General features: G+C 42.4%; 1 protein-coding gene across 1 annotated transcript in view; it reads left to right on the top strand.

Moving 5' to 3' along the window:
- Nucleotides 1–10,369: 10,369 nt before the first annotated feature.
- Nucleotides 10,370–13,680, top strand: part of DSCAM (DS cell adhesion molecule) — a 432,936-nt gene continuing 429,625 nt past the window's right edge. The window contains exon 1 of the mRNA XM_056502042.1: nt 10,370–10,430. Within this exon, the coding sequence (XP_056358017.1) occupies nt 10,388–10,430 (43 nt within the window). The 5' untranslated portion in view covers nt 10,370–10,387. The remainder of the gene's footprint in view (nt 10,431–13,680) is intronic.

Raw genomic sequence — 13,680 nt, forward strand, 5'->3', positions numbered from 1 at the left:
CAATTAACTTTCTGCTCAACTTTAAACTTCTGCCTCAACTTAGTATAATTCAGTAAGTCAGTGCTTCAGCATCTAGCATATTCTGTGAGTTTTTTCTTTAAAATAAACCTGTTTTGATAGAATATCTTCTTGATTAATTTATTGACTTGCAATTAATTAAGCATGGCTTTCTTTTTACTATCCATGTTTTGGACAATAGCAGGGAGACTGAAATTATTCTTTCACATTGCTGTGCAGGGAAGACAGGAGATGCTATGCAAGACAGGTGTATTTTTTAAGATTTCTGGCTTAACCTTCAGCTAAAAAATGCTTTAAGCTCATGGTGTTGTGGTCATATCATTTCAAAGAAGGAGACAGCAGGAACAGACAGGACCCAGATATGCAGGAGAGTGAAGGAGCAGGGAGAGATCCTGTGTGAGAGGAATGTGAGGTGGGGAGAGGGGAAACAGCCTGCTCAGGGAAGAGATGAATCAGCAGGGATGTGATCCGTGGGATGGAGCAGGATGTGTGGAATGATGGCTCTGGAGGCACAAATGGTCTCTCAGTGCCAGGTGCCACGTGCCCAAGCCCTTCCCTGCACAGGGCTGTGACCTGCACCCCACCCCTGGGTGCCACAGGGGTCTGCCTGCTCTGTGCTTTTGGGGGAATTATCCAAAATAATGGAGGAAATTATTTTCAGTCTCCACTAAACTGCAGTCCTTTACAGGGAAGGCAGGGAAGCTCTTTTTTTATCTGCCCATTTTTTCTCTTGCACAGATGATATTGACACTGTTAACTCAATAAACTTTATGAGCACTTCAACTCAGAGAGAACCCAACTGTGGCAACTGTTAGGAATGTAGGCTTTTAAAATGATTTTCATATTACCTAAAAATACATATTGGTGGTTAAGAGACTGCTTTTGACAGGTGGCTACTCTTAAAAAAAAACAAAAACAAAAAACAAAAAACAAAAACAAAAACAAAAAAAACAAAAAAAACCAAAAAAACAAAAAAAAAAAAAACCAAACCAAAACAAAAAAAAAAAAAAAAAAAAAAAAACCAAAAAAAACCAAAAAAAAACCAAAAAAACAACAAAACCTCCTGAAAATAAAAACCCAACCACACCCAAAAAACAGTCCCTGAGAAAATGAGCAAGGAGTATCAATAGCACCAGTCTGTGTTGGACCAGATCAGCTTTTCCATGGAGAATGAAATCAGTGGTTTTACTACTGATCCATGAGGCTGATCTTGGCAGGTCTAGACCAGCCTTGCCCAAATCAGGGTCAACTAGTACAGCAGGTAGCTCAGGACTGTGTCCTGTCAAATTTTGAATAAATCCAAGGATGGACACCCTGTAGGATACCTCTGCCAGTGTTTTTTACCTTCACTGAAAAAGTAAATGAATTATATACATATATACATAAAATCATATATTTAAACTGAGCTGCTTGGTTTTTGTTTGTGTCTTTTGCCTTTTTTCTGTTCACTGAATACCATCAAAAAGAGTCAGGAAGCAGCTTCTTTACACCATTCCATCCACTATTTTTACTCATTGCTAAGATCCTCTTGAGCCTTCTCCAGTCTAAATAGTCACAGCTCTCTCAGCCTCTCCTCGTGGATCAGCTTCTCCAATTCTTTAACTATTTTTGTGGTCCTTCACTAGGATCACTCCAGTGTGTCTGAGTTTTTCTTGGTCTGAGGAGACCAGAAGTGGTACACAGTACTCCAGATGTAGATGACATGGCAATTTTGATTTTTCTCCTTTAATACCAGTTCAATGTATTGCTGTCACTCCTGTTTATCCAGGCTTTCATTTTAATCTGAAGCCTCCACAGGGTGGAATATCCCATTGTTTCTCTCTCATATAATTCTAATTCTCCTCTGCTGCTGAAGTCCTCCACAGCACATCCCTACCAAACTTCTCCCACCAAGTACTTGGAGTAATTTTCCATCCCCAGCCAGCATATGAAATCCCACTTGTTTGCCAGACTTACAGCCAAGTGCTTTTCTGCTCTCGTAGAATTTCCTCCTCAAAAAACAAGATCTCCATTAGCTGCCTTCAAATCCTGCCTGTGGGCTTGCTGCTATTTGAAACCTCAGCAACAGTTGGCTGCTCTGGACATTGCTCATCTCGCTTAATTTGAAGTGTTTGTGGTGCAATTCACTGTAGCCTCTGCACACAGTGCTTGGAGAGAGAGAGGAATGGGGACTTCCAAGGTGTGATTTCTGTTCTACCTTGGCCAGTCATTTTAAGGTGGGAGGAATCATCCCTTAAATGTGTTTTCTCCTCTATTTTGACTATTAAAGGAGACCAAAATAGATGGATAAAAGAAAGATAAGTGTCTGCTCTATAATATTTTGTGTTTCCCTGGATGACTTGAAATGCACAGAGAATGTATCTGTCTTATCTATGAACAATTTCCATTGGTAAAACTTATGTACTTAAAAGTAAATATAAATGTAGTTTTCTCCACAAACTTTTGTTTCCTTTTTCTGTAAATAAGATATGAAGTCAAAATTATTTGTGCAGTGGTGTGTAAGCACACAGTTTGTTGGTGCTAATGGCTCTAAAGTCATTGGACAGGCAAGAAAGGGTTAACAGAAGAAGGTGGATCATAAGTAATTTTTGTGGTTAAACTGAAAACCTTGAGTTGCACCAGGAAGCAGCACAGGGAACAGCTGGAACCAGCAGCTTTGGTGAAATCTGTGGTGTGGGGCATGGCCATGAGGGGCTGGGTTGGAGGGGGATTGTCCTTGCAGAAGGATGCTTGGGGTCAGCCTTCAGAAAATTCTTTCCAGCATCTGTGGTCCAGCCCTGTGTGTTGTCAGGAGCTTTTATTTTTATTTTTATTCTCAAACAGATCCCTCTTCACCAGAATAGGTGAAGGCTAAAAGCTTTTAAGCTCTTGCCTAAAACCTTCCTGAAGGTCTCCTGTGATGCCTCAAATGTTTATGTCCTGACAGAACTCAGACAAGAACTTTAGATGGAAATAACACAAAGGCTGCACTTGTTGCACAGAATGGTCTGAAGGAAAAAATCTCCCCTAGGTTGTGTTTCTGAGGCAAAGGATGGAGCATCCCTGACACAGATGTGAGAATGGGGCAGGTCTGGTTTCACTCTGTGCTCCTGAGCCTTGGGGCAGGCTGTGTGGAGAGCCTGCAGCAGCCTGCTCCTGCCCTTGCTGCATTATCCATGACAACAAGTTGGCAAAGGAAATATTTCCTGGGGTCCTCCCTGCTGCAGCCTCCTGGAGGAGCCGACTGGACACACCTGTGGCCAAAGCTTCTCGTGAAATCCAGACCCACAGCTCAATGGAAGGCAGGGGAAAGCAGCTGGGAGGGCTGCAGTGGCCCCACACGGTTTTCATCCCATTTTGGTCCCCTCCCCTGGCAGGCTGTTGCTTGGCAACCCTGCATCCTTGCTCCACCGCTGCCCTGCAGTCCTGCTGCTCCCTGCAGCCCCTCCTTGGCACCAGGCTTGGGCACAGCCCTGCTCACACGTGCTCCCAGCAGGCTGCAAGCACAGACATCAGCTCCTCTTCAGGGGCTGGAAGCAGGTGGGAGTCAGGAGGATGAAAATGTGGAGGATGCTGTGCGTCGCCCTAGGCATGGGGAACTCTGCTCTTCCTTGTATTGACTCTGGCCAGGGGGGTATTGGCTCCCAATAGTTCAATTCTTGTTTTGTTTATGTGGTTGCTACTCCTTGTGAGCCACTGGCATCCAGAGCAGGTAATAGAAATCAGTATCTGGCTCAGGACCAGAGAGAACTTCTCTCCACATAATTACAGTCCTTAATGGATTACACTGTAATAATTATTAAAAGGAGGTCTGCAGAGCTCTGAAGCCACCATCAGTTTTTTTAAGCCTTGTTGAAACTGTGATATTTCTTCAAATTTCCTTTTTTTCTCATCACTTCTTTTCAATGAGAAACAATTCTGTGTATAAAGACATGCCTGCATCCAAAGCCAGAGGAGTTCTAGATCTATTGCTACAATGCTCTGACTCCTAACCCAAATAATGGAAAATCAGATTTAGAAATGAAATAGTCCTCTTGACTCATCCCTTTCATGCTGCAAGTTTGTGATATGTGCAGTGTGGAACAGGTGTTCCTATGATTTCAGTGTCTGTAATCCATTCCATCCTGTCTTGGCATTACAATTGTTTGATGCCATGGTCTTTAATGTCTTGTCTTTGCACACACATCAGACACACAAAGGGGCTCAGTTCATCTTTATTTGGAGATTTTTAATGGATATCCCCAGTGCCATAATGCTTGGGGTGTCATGTTATGCTATTTCCTCTTGTGAGACCCACTTAGCTCTGAGAGAAGCCTCTCTGCCCTTCCTCAAGCCTGTGTTTTCACCCTGGACAGTTGGCTGAAGGGCTGTGTGCTGTGTTCCCACCTTTCTTATTTTACATGCCACCCTCCTCCTCTACCTTATTTCCTATGTTAGGAACAAACTTGGCTGTGTGAATATGTGAAAATTAAAAAAAACCAAACCACCAAACATATTTCTCCTGGCTTCTCCCCTCTGAAAGGAAATATTTTTCTTCTAGCTGACAGTCCTTTAAGCAGTGAGAATCTTACCTGCTCTGTTTGTTTGCAAGTTGCAATGCAAAGAGAAGTCTACAGCATCAAAAAAATAATCACTACCCTATATTTTGGTGATGTTGCTTGAAATAGAAAAATCTGGTATTCTCTGAAGAAAAAATGAATCATACACGGGTTTAAAATCCTTCCCACAGACTGGATTTTTCCATTCCTTACTCTAGCATGGATTTCTAAGAAACATCTTTGTCAGCTGCTATCCTTCTTCTCTCTAATAACTTTTGAACCTGTTGTCCAATCTCAATCCAGTTGCTTGACAAGTTAAAGTAGAATATAATTAATTAATTGCTTTAATATTCATATAAGAGTATAAACACTCACCTGGGCAGAGGAGAGAGAGAGAGAGACTAATCCCACTCCAAGTTGTTGAAAAAATGGGAAAAATTCATAGACATCTGACTTAGGTCTTCAGTCTTCTGACCACATATCCAGAGGAAATTCATTTTCCCACTGATCCTGTGCTCACAGAACCACCTAATGGGGAAATCTGGCTTGTTCACATCTTCCAGGTGCTGTGGAACCCCAGGAACGAGCTGCACGAGAAAAGAGTAACTTCAGGCAGGGTAAAATAAATAATCCCCATTTTATGCTTTAAAGCTCAGTGTGCATTAAGCCATCCAGAGTGTTTTGAAAGCTGCTGCTTTAATTCATGAGCATATCAAGACTGAATGGCTAATTGTGTGTGTACTGTAAGAACAGGTCATGCGAGAGAGCACATTTTTTTGCCAGATAACAATATTCCTGCACAATATCAGCTTGGAGCAGTCAATGGCTTCAAATGAAGCAAATTGTAGTTATCCCCTTGCATTTTTGGGGTGGAATAGATAGGTATCAGCAGCACAGATGCTTTCACAAGTAGTTGCATGTGGATGATTAAGATTTTTTTTTCTGTCTTGAGCATTCCCAGATGCACGGTAACAAACAGAGCTTTCCAACTGGTATCTTCTTAATGGCACTTACAGAACCAGGAATTCCTTTTCCCTTCTTAAGTGTCTCATGGAAAATATTTAATTTTTGCAGCCTGCCCTGATAAAAAATGGCTGACTGTGAGCTTATAGATATGAGCATTAAGCTTGGTAGCCAGTGAATATCAGAAGGTTCAGCGATTGGTTTTGACAAGCATTCAACATTTATCTGGATCTTTCCAGTATCAAATCGGGCATGAAGTCTTCTGAGGAAAACCTGTTCTCACAAGGCTTTTGATTCTCCTGTTTCCAGAGTGATGGAAGCTACTAAAAAGCTTTCCCGCTTCTGCTCCCCTTCCCTTCTTAACCCCTGGTCCCTTTATCCCTCTTTGAGTTTAGCTCCCTTTATTATGGGTGCAGTGACAAAGCTTTAGTTTACCTGAAAATTTGGGGAAGAGTGGTTCAAACTTGTCACCTTTAAAACAGATATGAATCAGAGAGAAGATGGAGAATATTTCCCAGTTTGTTTCAGAAGATCGAGATTCGAATGCTTTGGACTATATTTCAGCCAAATATTCACAAATTCTTTGCACATTTTCATTAAAGAAGAATAAAAAAATGCTTCTTAAGTGATTCCATGTTTTGTTGCTTTATTGTTATTTTCTCAGGGAGGTATACTTCTTTCTTAGGTTTTATTTTTAAACTGAATGGGACTACAATTCCTTTCTTAGTAGAACTGAACAATTTCTAAACATTATGAAAATGAAAATCATGACTAAATGCAGAACTGAGTTTTCTTAGTTATAGCCCTCTATGGTTATATTTACCTAGTCTACAAGATAATAACTCATCTTTTCCTTTCAAATTTCTACGCTGCAAGAAAATAGTCAAGAAAACTCCAGTCAGGGAAAGAGATCAGTAACAAGGAGAGTCAGAATGATTTAGAAACTGAGAATGACTGAGCCAAGGTGTCATTTCCCCCAGAACCTGGGCTGATCATTCACTTAGATTCTGATTTCAGGCATGTTCATTTTTTATTGTTCCTTTTCCCCAGGTCTTGTGGCTGTTGAGAACTTCCTCTCTCGCCACGTTTTCCCTTCACTTCCTCTCTACTTCCCTCCCATTCTTTCTTCCTTCAGGTGCTTTTAAAACCACTTTCAAAGCTGAAATTGCAAATGAGTTTTTTGCATTCTGAATGACAATGAGGGGCTCTGTTTGAATAGCTGAATGCTTCAATGGCAGATATTTGACTGAGTTCCCTAAAGCCCAAAGCCTATGAAACCATCCACAATCTGAATAGAACCAATTACCAATTACAAGGAGCTGCTGCTCCTTGGAAGATTCTTTTGGTTTTTTTTTTTTTTCAAAGTCCCAATCAATGCAGACTTATTGTAGACAGACCATTTTATCATTTTCTTTGAAGAATGAATTTCCCTGCAAGACTGGTTATAGGAGTCATCCACCAGATACATCATCTTCCAACGTGGGGATGTGAAAACATTCAACCACATGGATCCTTAATTTTCACCTTACTTCATTTTCACAAAGGCTTTCCACAAGGCAGCTCTTTCTTGTGTTGCTCTGCTGTGGCCATTCCTTGTGTATTTACCCACTTAAGGTGAGAATATGAAGCAGGTGCTTTGCAGACCTCAGCATTTAACCCTTCCTATGGTTTCAGTGTATTTCAAGCTGATGACTGGGTGGGATGTTGTCAGACTGACCATGCTGGTGATGTTTCAGCATGTTCTTCATGCTGGTGGCCTGGGGGAGAACTGGAAAATGCATGGCCAGAAATGTCAGAAAAATGTTGGGTGTTCTGGATATCCCATTGGAAGCAGATGGTTCAAATGCTTCAGGGCTCAGCAAGGTCCTGATATAAAATCTTCTCCTGTGCCCCCTGCAGTACAATGTGAGCTGAAAAGTTGCCTGAGATGCATTCAGGGTGATCAGCTCATCTGAATTGTTGCTATGTCTGTGATAACTTCAAGAGATCTTCCTCACCAAGCTGTGTGGTAGCTGCAGAAAACAAGGATGGTCAACCCCATACAGTCAACCAGTAGATGATCTGAACCCAGATTGAGAATTTGAGACTGTTTCAAGATTTTCTATTTCAAGATTTTGGATCCTTACAACAAAATCAATAACTTCAAAAGCTTTTTTTAAAATTATTATTATTTTTTTTTTGAAAAATATATATGCAGAGTCTAATCGAGATACTTTGCTGGAAAATTGTTGAATTTCTTTTAGGAAGAACTAAATAATTTCCAGCCACTTAATCTAAGACATTATATTTTAATCAAACAAACAACAACAAAAAATCATAAATGGAGATTCTCCTTCATGAGCTTGAGTAGCCTTGATTACAGCTGAAGCCTGATCATGCTTGATTTTCCAGACTTGAAAAGTAGAATCCTGACTGATTTAATGTACTTTGTGTGGAAGTTATTGTATGGTCTTCTTTCTTCTTTGACAGATTGTTGAATTTAGCTTTCAGTCAAGTCATTCCCTGAGCAGCAAGACCAGTGAACTTTGCTCTCATGCAAAATTGCATCCTACCTTCCTCCTCCCCTCTTTAAACCCTCCTTAAAACTTAAAATTCAGGACAAGAATTTTGCTGCCTCGTTGGTTGGATTCTGCTTAAAAATGTTAAATATCCTCTGGTAGTTGTTCCCTTTGCCTTTTGGTACCAATGAAGAACAAATTTAAGATTTACTCTTTTAGTTTGCAGCTGCTGTGGTTGTTTTAAATGAACTGAAATGCACAAAAACTTGTTTGAGACAGCTCTACACGAAGCTGAAATTTGCCAAGGGCTATCAGAGTTATGTAGATGAGTAAAGGAGGTAGAAAGGTATAAGAAGGAGGTTTATTTATTCTGTCATTGTAGAATGTCTAGAACATTATATCTCTTAAGCCCCAAACATGTTTTGGGCTTCAGAAGAGGAAACAAAGCAATTCTGAAAGAGCTGCCTGAACAAATCTGTCATGAACTTCTCCCAAATGCTCTCAAATCTATTCTTAAACATTTCTGCTAGTCACCAGCTCTCTTCTAAACAGATAAAAGTATTGTTATTTTTAACAGAACTCCACTCCCAATAAAACCAAATTTCTTTCTTTTTCTTTTTTTTTTTTTTTTTTTTTTAATTTATTTTATTTTTTTTTTCTTCTCCTCCAAGACACTTGCATTTCTCTCTTTAATCTTTGTTTAACAGCATCAGATTCTATTTTCCCTAGGAGCTTCCCTGGTTGCCCACATCTTTTTTTCTTAAATGCAGCCGTGACTCCCTGCCCAGTATTGGTCTCATGTCTCCTGCTTTCCCTTCAAGGCTTCAGTCTCTCCTGGCTGATAGCCCAGCCCAAATGGGATGCAGGGAACTGAGCTCTCTCCTCATGTCTTTCACCATCCCTCAGTTTGGTTTTCTCCAGAATTAGAAAGAAGGGCCTTATACAATGTTCCAGGGATGTGTTCTGATCTGTCCTCTGTGCCTTCAGAAACATCTGACAGATCTCCTTCCCTGCCCAGTTCTGCTGCTGCTGAGCTCCCTGCAGATGTCCATCCCAGTGTCTTTCTGGGGGACGTCCTTTCTTGGATTTCATTGCAGTGCACAAGGCAGGGTGTTGGCAGCAGGGCAAAGTCTGGTGATAATGCTGGCATAAAGCATTTTCTTACAGAAATATCGTCCCCAAATGTGAAGTCATGCTGTTGGTAATACACGGGGGATTCTGCAGGTTGAGATTCCTTATTGCTTTGTTGTGTTTGCTTTTCATCTTACAGCTTAAATCCAGAGTTGCCCTAATGCTGTTATGTATTTCACAATATTGATTTTTTTAGCAGTCTTCATTTAATATTTTCCCCCCTTTTCTCTTTTATTCCTTTTCAGACCAACCTTCACAACACAGATGTGAAGAAAGAATAGGCGCAGAAATTGCTTTTAGTTGAAGAGACTGTAATTTACTCTTTCACTACAGGGGGAAAGAAACGTCTCACCACAGAAAGAGAGGCAGATGAAAGGCCAAACAGTATCTGGACCTGTGTAAGCACTGCAAGATGTGTGTGTGTACGTGTGTATGTATTTTCCTTCAGAATCCCAGTCAATTATTTGATGCACTCGCCTGTCTGGGCTGTGACCTTCTAGAAGGGCCCCCTCCTCCAGTCCCCCCACACGACTTGTCAACACATTAGTCATATACAACTCGGCTGATGCCAAACGGCCGCAGTTCAGCCAACTATTGAGAGGCAGGGAATTCTGCTGCCTTCTTCTATTGGTCTTGGCTTTTTCCACTGTGCGGACCCGGTGGTGCTTTAAGACTGCGGAGGGCTGCGGGAGCCGGGGGAGGTGAGCAGCGGGCTCCGAGCCGCCGGAGAGGGGAGCAGGGCGAGGAGAGGGAGGAAGATGTGCCCGCCGAGGGGAGCCGTGTGAGGAGCAGCAGGAGCATCAGCATCAGGAGGAGGAGGAGGAGGAGGAAGAAGAAGAGGAGGAGGCGTGCGAGGAGCCGGCTCGCCGCGGCTCGGGGCCGGCCGCCGCTGCTGCCGGGGATGCTGGTGTGGCCGCGGCGGAGGATTTTGTCACCTGTGGCCCTGCCCCCGCCGCCCTGCGGGCGCCTCCCCGAGCCAAGGACACACCTGGGCCCCGCCGCGCTCCCGCCCCCCGCCCCCGCCGCCGGCCGCCTCTTCCCCCGCCCGAGCGCCGGGCGAGTGTCGGCGGAGCCGCGGGGCTGCAGGCGGGGCTGAGCGCTCGCTGGGCGGACGAGCGGCCCCGCAGGCTCCGAGCAGCCACCAGCCGAGCCAGGCGAGGCGGGCCGGACCCGGTGCGCGCTGCCTGCCAGCTCCGGCCCGGCCGTGGGCGCGGCGGGCGAGGGCGAGCCCGGAGCGGGGAGCGGGCGAGCGGCGGGGGCATGTGGATGTTGGCCGTCGCCTTGCTCCACAGCATCTCGCATGGTGAGCCCCGCCGCGGGCATCCCTTCCCCTTCCCCATCCCTCATCCTGCCGGCCGGGAAGGGGAGCGGGTCGCGGTGGTGGCTTTTGTCGCGGGGAGAAGGGCGAGGAGCGGGAGCGCCGCGATCGCTGAAAGTCGCTCACCTCGCAAAGTGACAGCCCGCAACCTCCGTGCCTGCCTCCTTCGGAATGAGACGCTGCTCGCGGAGGCGAGCAGGCAGAGAGGCGCTTTTTCTTTCTTTCTCAGCTGGAAAAGTACAGAATTTTTTTGCCAAGTGCCGTAGAAATCCGTCAGAGCGCACGGGGATAATTTGAAGGGCTTTCATCCTAAGCGGTCGCATTGAGATATTGCTTCCTTTCGCATTTTTTATTTATTTTTAATTCGCCCTCTGCTTTCACCTTACGTTTTTACATATATTTAAGAAGTAGTATTTTAAATTTATTTCACTTTCATCATTTCTTCGTGAAGGTACCTGCTCTGAATTGTTTTTTTTTCCTCCTCACTCATTTATGTAAAAATATGCACGGATAAGCATTACATCATCTGAAAAGGTTGAAGACTTTTAGTCAATTATAAAGTTAGGAAGTGGAAATTAGATTTGGGATAGAATAAGGGTAAATCTGTTATTCTTTAATTTTTTTTTTTTTTCCTTCTGCCAACTCTTTGACTGACAAACATTTATTGCAGTTTCTCTGCGTTTTCAATAGTGGGTTGGGGGTATTTTGGAACATTTAGATATATGTGATTGAAAACCATGACATGTGTAAAAATCTGCTTAAATTGCTTAGGTTTTATTAAAAATGCACGTTTAGCATTGCAGTTTTAAGGACAGAAAACAAATTATTCTGGGGTAGCAGCTCTTCTATTGCAGTGCCTCGTCCAATCCCAGAACGTAAAATTGCCTGTAATGCTTTTCACCCTGCCAGATAAATCAGATTAAACACACAATTCTCGAAATAGGCAAAGCAGGTAGAACAGGGAAAAGGTTTCTTGTGTGGAATGAATGAGAGAGGAGCACAGGGCAAAGTGTGAGGTTTTCCTGAAGGATGGAAATAATTGAACCTCTGGCAGAGGGTGAGGGATGAATGCTGGATGAGGGTGCCTTCACATCTTCTTAAGTAGACACTGGATGAAAAAATGCATTGACAAGCATGGCTGGTCCAGTGTGAAGCGCTGGGGAGGGCAGAAATCAGGAGGTGAATCTTAAATGTGTGGGCTTAGAGCGACCTTAAAAACATTTTTGTCTTCTGCGTGCCTCAGAATACGAAAGAATTGAAATCCCCCAAAGTGAAAACTTGGAAATTTTTTGCATTTCTTTTGGCAGTAAGGAAACTGCAACAAGTTTTTACATTAAGAAATTATCTATCTATCTATTTATTTATTTAATTTTGACAGGCAGCAGCACTGTGCCTTTCTCTCTGTCCTCTCCAGCCAGATACCTTGGAGGGAGAGATTTGTTGTTAAAAGGACAGAAAGGATCAGCCTGGAAGTGTGCTCTGACCAGTGCTATTCATTTAAAACTAGATTTGCATAGAAATGAACCCTGTTTCTCTCCAGAAATCTTATTTTAAAAAAGAAAAAAAAAAAAAAAAAAGCAAAAAAGAAAGCAGATTTTTTTTTCTACTCTTCTGATGCTATAAATTTTGTATTCTAACCTAGTTAGTCCTCCTCGCAAGGGTTTTTTGAAGAACAGACTAATTATTGCTTTATGAGGTTGAAGTACCTGAAAATCACTTCCATTTATTCCTTGATCTATGAAGTCAGCAGTAATTTCACTTTCAGTTTCCATGTGCTTCTGGATCCCAGTCAAACCTGAATTTGTCTCCCAAAGACTGAAGAGTGTAATGTGTACATGATGGATGCATCCGCATGGATTCTGTGCTGCCACACAGCAAAATCTGTACATTTGTGACTCCAGGGGGACTAAAATTAAATGTTTTTGTGAATAGCAATATTCCAAGATGAAAGCATTGTGAAAATACGTAGTGGGTGGTTCAACGATTCTTTGCAACTTAAAAAGTCTGTTTGTTTTTGGCATCGTACTTGATGTCAAAATGCAGATTTTAGGCTGTTTTTAGGGGAAATCTTTGAAGAAAATGGCACCTACCTTCATGTTAAGACTGGATGAGATGGTTTTATTCATTGGCAACACTTATTAGGACTTATTAGGACCATTTTATCAGAGTCAAAGAGTCGGAGAATCATATTTTTAAAGGACTTCAGATTTTAATGCAGTGTCATATCAGATATGTATCTCTCTGAAGGAAATGACTGCATTATAAATAGATATGTCACGTACACATTTATTTTCATTATTCTGTCTATACCTCCATCTGAACTCCATTGTGTGACAGTCAGGGCTCTTTCATGAGTGTATCTGGTGGGGGGGACAGGTTTCTGCTTGGCTTCTGCCATTGCCTTTTCTAACCCCTTATGGAACCACACCATGTTTGCTTAAAACACCAGCATAGGTATGAGTGGTTTTCCATTTGTTACATCTCATTCTGATTTTCAAATATGTAAAGTTGTTCATCTTTGTGTTGGTTTTGATTTTTTTTTTAATTTATTTTTTTAAAACAATATTTCTGTGGGGAGAAATAGGAAATAGGTTAAAAATAAACCCATAGGTTTAACTCTGCAGTTGTAGTCTTGGGTTTAATTTCTGTTGGAGATAATGGAAACCATCTGAATGACAATAACAAGGTTGGCCCCCATATTTCCCTAAAGTCACTCAGCACAAACACGTTTTGTCAAATTAGATATGAGCAGTGTCACTGGGAAAGCTTTATGTTTGTGAAATAGCTTCCTTCTGGGGACAATAAAATACTGACATGCTCTTCCATCCAATTAGTATTTCTGAAGCCTGAAACAAAAACCTCCCCAAATACCTGGTTAAAGTTTATATATTTTGTGAGGGTTTGAAACTCTTGTTGCTGTGTTCCTTTAGAATACAGGTAACTATTAACCATAAATGCACTGCAGCCCTGGAAAGTGCGTGGGATGATATAGACATCAGTGGGAGCTCTGCAGCTGAATTCACTACCTTGAAAGCCTGAGTCATGCAGTTCTAATCCCGAGCAAGGCTTTGGAGTTGCCTTTCAGGATTACTCTACCTGCACCACCTTCCCTGTTACTCTGCCTGAGTATTCCAGATGAGCAGCAGAAGTCTGCTGTAGCCTGGTCATAATTAGTAATGGGGCATTCCACTAATTACAGTGAGAGAAAGCAAGGGAGGCTGTGAGGGGAGAACGG

Source organism: Oenanthe melanoleuca, chromosome 1 (assembly GCF_029582105.1).
Source record: "Oenanthe melanoleuca isolate GR-GAL-2019-014 chromosome 1, OMel1.0, whole genome shotgun sequence".
NCBI classification, from domain to species: Eukaryota; Metazoa; Chordata; class Aves; order Passeriformes; family Muscicapidae; genus Oenanthe; species Oenanthe melanoleuca.